At 36.9% G+C, this 10,729-nt stretch overlaps 1 protein-coding gene across 1 annotated transcript in view; it reads left to right on the forward strand.

Moving 5' to 3' along the window:
• LOC134852979 (probable phospholipid-transporting ATPase IA) overlaps positions 1 to 10,729 on the forward strand; it is a gene marked incomplete in the record, with an annotated part of 42,388 nt that overhangs the window by 17,117 nt on the left and 14,542 nt on the right. The window contains 11 exon segments of the mRNA XM_063868873.1: positions 1,657 to 1,816; positions 2,338 to 2,528; positions 4,161 to 4,334; positions 4,634 to 4,821; positions 5,136 to 5,192; positions 5,451 to 5,708; positions 6,079 to 6,250; positions 7,328 to 7,882; positions 9,593 to 9,757; positions 10,133 to 10,333; positions 10,541 to 10,729. Coding sequence (XP_063724943.1) covers positions 1,657 to 1,816; positions 2,338 to 2,528; positions 4,161 to 4,334; positions 4,634 to 4,821; positions 5,136 to 5,192; positions 5,451 to 5,708; positions 6,079 to 6,250; positions 7,328 to 7,882; positions 9,593 to 9,757; positions 10,133 to 10,333; positions 10,541 to 10,729 — 2,310 coding nt within the window.

The raw sequence follows: 10,729 nt of genomic DNA on the forward strand, positions 1-10,729 counted from the left end.
CAGAGTCAATAAGACTTATTTTTGCTGAGAGACAGGCGAGAAGACTGAGAATTTTAGTGAGCAAAATGAGAAGTTGCTAAACGACGATGATATAAGGGAAGAGGTTGAGCTGAAAAATGAACCTAGAGCCCATCCAAAAACTAAAATGTCATTAGATGAACGAGGTAAGGAGGAGTGGAGAAACTTATGCGAGGTTGAGAAGTTTCAGAGTATGGACTTGAAATGAAGTTAGGTTCAAAGATAAGAGAGAGTATAAAGTTTGAAAGCAGAGCAGGCAAATTGATCAGGATATTTGACTTAGGACAGAAAAAAAGTGATATTGCTCTCTACAATTATCGTATGGGACATGGTAAAACTGAACGTCCAGACTAGTGTAGGCTATGATTTAGTACTTAATTTGAAAGGAGGAGTGTTAACTTTCGGAGAAATGACCTCTCACTATATAGAGATGTCATTTCCCACTTTTTGGTTCAAAATAAGAACATGATTGGATATCGCACAACGTCACGCGACATCACGCGATGTTAAATCACGAGATTAGATCTCAACAGGCGGTTAACTTTCCAAATAAATAGAAGTTGATTTACTACTCTTTTATCGCTCTCTAATTAAACTGTTGATTATTCCTAGTTTTGCTGCCAACCTGTGAAAGTAACGCTTAGCTTGCTGGGACGGCAAAGGTCCTGAGATCGAATTTGACCAGGACAAGTTTTTGTTTCAAATGATAATTGTTCCGGTTCAAAAAAATTTCGGCCTATTATTTGTCTGCTAATGTTGTCGGCTTAGTTGCCACATCTAAGAATCGTTTATTTTAGCTGTAAACAATTTTCAACTGCAGTTGTTTTTTAGCATTTTAAAATTTCGGCCAAATCGAAATTTGCTTGTCACTTTAGTTGTAATTTAACCAGCTCGATTTGTTAAAATTAACTTTTTTCGTTTTAACTTTATCGGCTTATTAAATTTCAGTCTAACCAATATCGACTTATTGGCCTCTTATTAAGTCGTTGCGTGCTCTGACGAGAAAAGGGACTTGACATATTTTTGAAGTTACCTTTTTTCTGAATTTCTTTTCGGCATGAAGGGTTTCTGCTTAAGTTTTTTCGGCTTTTTACCGCTTGGTAATTAGAAATTCAAATCCAATCAACCATCCGGCGTAGAAGTATAAAGATCTGCTTGAAATGGCAAAGATTTGCGGTTCGAATCCGGCTGGGATTTTTTTTTGCAAACTAGAGTTTGTGCTTTTTCGAATTATCATCCGTCTGTTTATTTTTGTCGGCGTAGGTCCCCTAGCTCGATAGTTTAGCTTTATTCCAAGTTGCTGTAACCCCCTTGCTTGAGACGATAAACCCCGGGAGTTCGATCCCATTTGATACTTATTTTTCTGTAAATAGAAAATTTTTGTCTAATTTAGATTATTGTCTGTCTGCTGTTCAGCATAATTTGTTCTGGATATTTTGGGCTTTTGTAGCAATTTTTTTTGACAAAAACATTTTTTTTTAGTTTTTTTGTTTGATTTTCATAACATTCATATTTGTATTGCAAGTAGTTCGAAGCTCAGCTTCGCCTCTGTGTATTATATTTAGCATTATTAGCTTTTATTTGTGTTTAAATATAATTGTATTTGTAGACTATTTAGAGAATTAATTTTGTAATTAGGTGGAGAAGTGTACAAGTATGGGTGGAAAGTGACCAATTGGGACAAGTTGAAAGTAGGAGACATAGTTCAGATCAGGACTGAGAACAAAGCAGAGGCCAATCTGTCTGGCTCCAAACTCACCCCTGATATACCGGCCGATCTGCTCATTCTTGCCACAAGGTTACTCAACATTTCACATCTGCTAAGTTATCAACTTTGTTTGAGGAAGCTTAGATACTATCAGTTTCTTAGTTATGACTGACATCTTTAGACTTTTTCAACGCACGAGCATAATAAACTTTCGTCTGAAAGATGGCATTTGTTTGTTTCGTAGGGAATATTTGTCTCAATTTTAATTTTAAAAAGAATTGAACTGATATGTCCTGGTCTAGTGTGGTTACTTGAAAGAGTTTTCAAGGACGATCAAGTTCTTTTAGCGTCCATTTGTTGCCAGCTCAGTTTTAGCCGCTGTTCTTCTCATGGTTGTATAATTTCATTCCACGTCCCATAAGAGACACTGTGGATGAAATTTAAACGGCAACTGGCCTCGGCATGCCCATGGTTATAAATTTAGTTCTTAATATTTAAATTTCAGCGAAAGTAGAGATGAAATGCTACGGAGGTTTTTTACCAGGCGGGAAATGAACAAAATACTAGAATTGAATTGATGAATTGAATAATGAATTTTAAGTATTTTATAGTGAACTGGAAACAGGAACATGTACAATTACGACTAAAAATCTAGACGGAGAGACGAATCTAAAAAGCAAGAGTTCAGTCTCTTATACGCACAATCTGCTAATTGAACAGCTGCCTCACTCTGCAATCAAAAGTGGCTCCGACCCAGAAGACGAAGAGGGTATATCCTCTATGGTCAGTGGGGGAGTCTCAAGTTAGTTTTCTTAACTTGTTATGTTTTTCACGCTGGTAATAATTAATTTCGAAAGACGTTTGCAACATGTTTTCGACTAATTAAACATCCCGATCCATCCGAAGTAGTATTTTAGAATGTCTATATTTTATTGTTTTGCAGTAATAGAGTAATTACGCTTGCGAATAGCAAGCGTTATCAAATCGGAGTAGATACGTTTTTCGGGTTAACAAATTGTATGTTGGCTCATTATGAATTTGGCTCATAATGAATGTCTTTGGCACTTAGCCTGGAGGTAACGAATACGCCTGGGAAGCAAAGGTTCTGGGTTCGTATCTGACCTGGTCCTGTTTTTTTTTTCAAACTGAAAATATTCCGTTCAAAAAAATTGTGGCTTATTATTTGTCTGTCTATGTTTTGTCGGCTTAGTTGCCACATATTAGAATTTTTGCTGTGTGCAGTCTTCATAGCAGTTGTTTGTTATATTTTCATTTACTCCTGCAGTTTGTAACTCTACTTACCTTGACTTTGAATATTTTCCTCTTTTTTTAATTTTTTTTTTGCTTTAAAATGTTTTCGGCTTTGATGATTGCGGCTTAATTTTTTTTGGCTTGCTACCCTAAGTTTGGATCGTTCGAGGGAACCGTAATTCATCTGCTTTCCTCCGGATCGCACAAAACGTTAAAAATCTTAGAATCTTAGAAAATTTTAGAAAATCTTTGAAAATTTATAGTTCAAAGTTTTTCATGACAAATATTTTTTTCTCACTCAAAAGTTGTTTTTTTTTGTTTTAATTGAACGCCATGAAATGTGTTTCTGGAAGTGTTTTCAGCAAATAGAACATCATTCCGGACTTAGTTGCTTCCTTTCCTTTCTTGTCTGCTAGCTTGCATGGTATTTTTGTGGCATCGCAAATGATGCTAAGCTCCGTTTTGCCTCTGAGTAGAATTTGTTCTCAAGTTCTTTTCTGCTTTGAAAGTTTAAATTAAAAAATCAATTTTTAATTGGCTTCTTAGTTTCACAACGATGCGTGAAGTAGACCATTCTACGTTTTCCACACTTATAGCACGATAGAGTTTTCGTGCTGCTTTTTCACGGTCTTTCTTCTCCAATGATGGGTTCATTTTTTGTCTATTTCATTTGAAGAGTTAAAATGATGCCGCCTGAGTAGCTGTTCAAAATCATACTGTTTAAATTTACAACACATTAAAACAATGAAGTATCTTTTAGAGTCCTGTTGCAGAATTCTATTTAGGAATTGAATGAAAAATCTACCAGGCGATGCTCGAACAGACAGGAAAATTGTGCTGAGAGGAAAAAAAATAAGCTAAAAAATGCGTACTAAAGGTCTGAAATTTGAGAACATTTTCAGCAGTTTTCCAACCAGTTAACGCTGCTTATAATGAAAAAAAAATAGATTGACTGATTGATTGATTTCCAATGCAAAACAGACTGAGAGAGACTATTTTATATTGAAGTTGGTTTGAGGTGAAGTATCGCCTCACAAGCGAATAAAGTCTGTAAACAACTTTGGTTTGTTATTTAAAAAAACTAAGCTTAAGCAATATGCTATAAATGTTAAACGTGTTATAAAGCAATTTTATCTTTAAAATAAGGAGAATAACATAATCTATTCGTAAATTGTGATTGCAGCAGTGGACTCTGAACTAGAGGTGCTTGGCGATGCCCGCTTTGTGATCATGTGTGAGTGTCCGAATAAGAACATGGCGGTGTTCAAGGGACAGCTGCAGGATCTAACCAACTCAGCCGTGGCAGCTGGGAAGGATGAGGAACATGCATTGGCTACATCATCACTAATGGGAGCAGGTAATCTTAGTTGATTAACTGGCTGAAATGGAAGGGTCTCTTCTGTTGTACGGCCAAACTGCAGTGTTTTTCTTATGTTCGAGTTCGACATCATTGAATCTGATAATAGGCTAATCAAAACGAGAGAAAATAGCGAGAAATCAAAACGAGAGCTGCGGCTAATCAAAACGAAAAGGGTATTCTTTTTTTATGATCTTCGACGAAACATTTTAAAGAAGTTTTGCTCACTATTTCACGCAAAAACTTTACTTTTAAGTACTTGAAGGGGTTTTTTCAAAGCTCAAAATTAATATTTGCAGATGCGACGGGCTCATCTAAAGCCACTGGTATAGACACAGATGCAGGACCTGGCGCCGCCTCTACTTCGACAGGGGAGGCAATCTCGCTTAGCATAGACAATCTACTGTTGAGAGAGTGTAGACTGGAGAATACTGAGTGGGTGGTAGCATGTGTCATCTACACTGGACCAGAAGCTAAAATATCACTGGTAAGTCATCTATTGAAGTTAGAGCCCCGAAATTTTAATTTTTTCAAATATTTATTTAGTGGCATAACAAACAGATTTTTTAGTCGTGTTTGTTCTACAAGTTCGTCAAGTCGGGTTTCGTGACTGATACTGCGATCAAAACCTCAAATTCACAAAAACACATTCTCAGAGGCATGATAAGTTGTTAGATCGAGATTTTGTTAGATTTGATTTCCGCAAATGGGCCTTTTTGCGCCAGATAGATAGCTTTATATTATGTTTTGGACCCTTGCTGGATTTGCGTCAAATTTAAAATAAGTGACTCCTTTGTTTAGAACAACAAACCTCCTCCTCTAAAACAGTCTTCTCTGGAGAAAATCACAAATGTCCAGGTATGTCCTCCTCGCATTAATTAAGACTAATTGACAGTCATTCATTTTAAAAACAATTTGTATGAAGTCAACTCATGGAAAATTTTATTGGGCTTAATTTCGACTAGAAACTACCTGTTGATAACTTTGCACTTTCACTAGTTCAAAAAATGAATTTACGATCAAAAGTCAATTTACGATGTCTAAAAGTTGATTGGTTTAGATTTTCAGTCTTGACAATGATTTGATAAAATGTAAATGTATTCCGATATTGTTCAGATCTACTTCATCTTCGCCATGATGTTGACAATCGCCCTAGTGTGTTTCACTGGATACCTGGTGTGGGAACGCATGAAGGAGTCAGATATCTCGCCTTACATCCCAGACAAGTCATACACTGCGGTATTTGACAGTGAAGTGGCCACTGTGTTGCTAGTCTATGCCACTTTCTTCATCCTATTCAACAATCTAGTCCCCATATCTCTTATGTTCACGGTTGAGATGGTGAAGATTGTGCAGGCATACTTCATCAACTCAGTTAGTTGGTTTCAATTTGATCAGTTTCAAAAAATGAACACTTTATTTGCAATTTTTGAATTAACTCAAACAGGCAAGTGTAAGTCAATTAAAAAATTTTCTTTAATATAGTGCGAACGGAAAAGTTTGGCTTCAGGGAAACTTGATACGAGAGCACTTGACATGGAATCTTCGATAATTGAGATAAATAGTTAGGCCTACATCATAAGCATGCGACGAAATAAGTAATATTCTTTTATATGCTTTTTTAATATTTTACGTGCCAAAATATTTTATTGACTGTCTTCATACTTCTTTTTTTTAAAAAGCAACGAAAGATGCATTTTTGACCTATTATTAAAATACATGAAGTGATTCGATCTGCTTATAGGATCCTCTGATGGTGTTTAACCTGATCAAAGCGAGGGCGAGGACATCCAATCTGAATGATGAGTTGGGCAGGATCAAACACGTGTTCAGTGACAAGACAGGTACTCTCACCCAGAACAAGATGCAGTTCAAAAAGTGTTATGTCGCAGAGACACCCTACGACACAGACACAGGTACATTGGATACTTCATATTGACAAGAGATTCTATCAGGAACATAGAGTTTCTTATTTCGAAATCAGATACCTTCTGATTTGCTAATGCAAATGTAACAATAAATAGTTGCACATTGATAGTCCAAGTATTTCCTTTCAGCTGTAGATCAAAATTCTTAATTCACTATTTTAAAAACAGTTGGTTGAAAAATAAAAAAACAGAAAAGATCGCTTGTATCAGGACCACACACGCATCGCACCGCAAACAAGTTTAAATAACCATCAGGAAAACTTGAAGTCATAGATTCTTCTAACCGAAATAAATGAAATGTGCATTTGCAGTAATTTGAGTTTATAATTTTGTTTGAGTTGAGGTCTTTCATGTGGATTGTCAACTTGGGGCTTGACACCACAGGCAACTTTTGGTGATAATTTCAAGGATTTTAATTTTGCTGAAATTGTGTCAAAATTTTAGGACACTTATAGTCAATCAATGCAAAGCAATGAACAAACTGCTTCTCTCCGGCATGTGATCCATCGTTTAATGAAGTTGATTGGCACCAAAGGGATCCGCAAGAACCACACTAATTGTATCTCGTAGTTTGTTTGTTGAAAAATGGATCTGTTATACTCATATTTAATAGAACGCTTTCCATGCTCATTTGCACCCATGAAATTTTCCAGTAAAGAAACGACGTATTCGGAGAAGCGCTAAAAAGAAATCGGCAAAACGTAAATCTTCTGTTATGAGTTAATCTAGTGTTACGTAAATCTTCTGTTATCTGTTGCTGTTCATTTAACCTGATATGAATAATAGCTCCTTATAGCTCCTTTTTACGTAATAGCTCCTTTTTAATTATGATTAAGAGACTTGTCGAAATCATTCGTCAAAATGTTTATAGTCCTATAGTTGACTACAATTGTTATATAACAATGTGAATCAAAAAGATTTTCCAGATCACCACTTAAGGCTCTCGATCAGCCTTGAAACTCTTGCGCAATTCTTGAGAAATAATAAGAAGAACTTGTACTTAGACTTTTCTGAAGCTACGCTCAGTTAAACATTATCTAACTTTTTTATGTGTTTTTTTTTAAGATCTGAACAAGAAGTTCGCACTTGAGCATTTCAACGTGTACCCTTCTGGAGGTCTGCATGAGTTCCTTGTAATGATGGCCAGCTGCAACAGTGTCACGCCAAACGACAAAGCGAACCAAGGCTTCATCTCCAGTTCCCCAGACGAGCACGCATTAGTGCTAGGAGCAAAATCCCTAGGTTACACTCTGAAATCGCGAGGAAAGAACGGATCAACTGTAGAATTACCGGACGGATCTCAAACTAAACTAAAGGAGTTACACGTTGTGCCTTTTGACAGCAACAGAAAACGGATGTCACTTATATTCAAAAATGTATCAGATTCCGCAGGAAGTGGAGAGTATAAGATATTCACAAAAGGAGCCGATATGACAATGTTGGATAAACTAACGTCGAAATCCTTGAAGAGTTACAATAGTAAGAGCTTGCAGCAGGTTAATGAGTATTCAAAGCAGGGGTTGAGAGTGTTGCTCTTTGCAAGTAGGACTCTGACATCGGATGAAGTTATTAATCTGGACACTATTCTGGGAAAGTTATCAGATCCGAAGACCACGCAAGGTTTGTTTGTGGCGTGCTGAAGGTTTATCTAACAATTCTGTAACATGATCATTACACTAGTGAGCTTGCGAGCATAGTGTATTAGTATGAAACTACTTTTTTCCAACCTAACTGACAAATAAAAGTGCTTAATTTGGTGGCACTTTTGCTATAATCAGGATCTGTAACATTGGAAGTTACATAGCATCTGTTCTTTGTTTTATTTGTGGCTAGTGTTTGGTGCCCATTAAGCTTCCGTGGCTGAGTGGTTATTGTATGAGTCTCTTAATCTCTAGGCAGGTTCGAATCTTAAGAGGTTGCCATTTTTTTTTTTACTAATTCGAGACCTATTTCTAATTTTTATTATTGCACTTTATAGAGCTGTTTTTTTTTGTAGTGTTATCGCAAGTGTTTTCGAAGCGAAGCTTATATTCTATGTAAAAAGACAAAAAATCCACTATTGAACTCTAGGTCGCAGGTTCGAATCTCAGACGTATTCGATTTTTTTTTTCTATTTGAAGCAATATTTCTAATCGTTTTATTGCACATTATAGAGCTGCTTTTTGTGTTCTCGCTAGTATTTGCGAAGCGAAGCTTCGCCACTGTGTTCTAATTTTTCTTATTTCACTTTATAGAGCTGCTTTCTTGTCGTTTTCTGGCTAATGTTTGCAAGCACAGCTTGCCTCTGTGCTCTGTGTTACCTTTGCGATTAGATAGGGTATTGCGTCCAATATATTGTTTCCCGTTAAAAAATTTATTCACATAAAATGAACGTGAAGATTACGTGTTTCAGCTTGCTTAATTACAATTTGAATCCTATTCACTGAGTCTGCCGACTTGGCGCAGAGGTAACGCACATACTTGGAACGACTAGCGTCTGGACGGGACCTGTAATTTTTGCGAGATGATAATTTTCAGACCATCGCATTTAATCTAGAAATTGTTGACTTTTTCATTTTCACGGTTAATTCGATTTTTCGCGGCTTGACTTCAAATTTCCTTTTATACAAATTCATTTTCTGAAAACAAGAGAAGTTACACTCCCAATAACGAAAGTGAAAATAGCTCAAAAAACCTGGATGAGTTCTAATTTCGAAGTTTAGTTCAGTTTTCCCAGAATAAACGAGGTGGCTTTTTTTTAACCAGACTCGCATTAATCAGACACAGATTGGTAGTATTTTTGCTGTGTACATTTTTAGCGTTGGCAATTTATTAGCATGTGTGATTGGTAGCTATTGTTGTGGTACAGCAAGCTATTAGTCAGGAGGTGAGAAGATCAACTCCAGTCGGGGTCAAGATTTTTAGTTTACCAAGCTTATTTTTTTATTACGTATTTCCTTATGAACATCCCGTTATATAAATTTTGACCATCCCATTTTTGCTTGCTTTTGCGAATTGCACCTTCGCCTCTGTGTCGCAAATCGGGTTAGTTTAATGAAAAAAAGTTGATCAAAAGATAGTAAATTCAAAGTGCTTCGAATTCAAAGTTTTTTATTATGAAATTAAGTTTTTACTTAGTGGTTTTCGTCTCGTTTTCTATCGGCTAACGTGCCATGCTATGTTTGTGTTGTTTCGCAAGTGGTGCCAAGCTCCTCTTCTTTGTGTTAAACTTGTTGAAAAAAGGTGCGAAAATTGGCAAATGAGACAAAAGATTTCAATCGAGGACTCTTATACGATCGGACCCGCGTTCTGTCCCTGATTTAATCTAAATGTTGCCTATTCATGGTTTAGAGGAGAAGTTCATTTTGGACCGTGACTATGAGGACGTGGTCAAACAACTGGAGTCCCAACTGGATCTGGTGGGTGTGTCTGCTGTGGAGGATAAACTACAGGATGGAGTGCCAGAGTGTATTGCCGCATTGAGAGCAGCCGACATCAATGTATGGATGCTCACTGGTTGGTTTAACCATTACTTTGCTTGAGCAAACAGATTATTTCTTCTGTGGTTGAAACTGTTGTGTAAGTTAGCGTATGATTCTTTATCTAGGTAATAAAATATAAATCTGAAACACCGACACTCAGTTTTTTTTGTTGCAATTGATTTTTTTGCCAATTGTCGCGTTATTGCACTGTTACGGCTTCAGTTTGATTCAAATTGCTGTTCCTACTCTAAGAGCACAATATTCGGATCTTTTAAGTATATCCCCATACTGCAGTTTCTGCCCCTTGGGTGGTCATTCTTTACTAGGTACCATAGAAGAGGGGGATAGTTGAAGAGATGCCAATATCCGGTCATGATAACGAATTTGAGAATGTTTATCTTTTATGCAGGTGATAAGCTGGAAACTGCATTCGAAATAGCCTACTCGTGCCATCTATTCTCAAGTGATTCTAACAGTTTCACATCTCACAAACTGGAGGCAAAGCCAGGAGACACAAAAGATGATATACTTCATGAGATAAGTAGAATATCCAGTGAAATACACTCCAAGCACACTTCGGCACAACAGGAGCATGGACTCATTTTCGAAGGTCAGTTGAGGTCAAACAGTTCAGTTGTTTTCTCACATCTGATGATGTGTGGTTGCTATATGAGATGAATCGGATGTCCAAATCATATATTACAGTGTGCATAATTTTTGGTTACCAATCCCAGGCGTTCAAATGTGACCGAAAACCACGAAATGTTAAAAAAACGAGCAAGATTTTCTCAGAAATAAATATTTCAATTGTTTTTAGGGTCCATTTTGAAGACCTTGGAGTTCTCACCTAAGAATGTGGAAATCAGCCAAGCGCTGTACAACTTCACTTGCAACTTCAAATCAGTGGCCGCCTGCAGACTGGAGCCCCTGCAGAAGGCTGAGTTGGTGGAGATGACTCAGACTCTGGCCAAGGGAGAGATCACTCTGGCTATTGGGGACGGGGCCA

The sequence above is a fragment of the Symsagittifera roscoffensis genome, chromosome 8 (assembly GCF_963678635.1).
Source record: "Symsagittifera roscoffensis chromosome 8, txSymRosc1.1, whole genome shotgun sequence".
Lineage (NCBI taxonomy): Eukaryota > Metazoa > Xenacoelomorpha > Acoela > Convolutidae > Symsagittifera > Symsagittifera roscoffensis.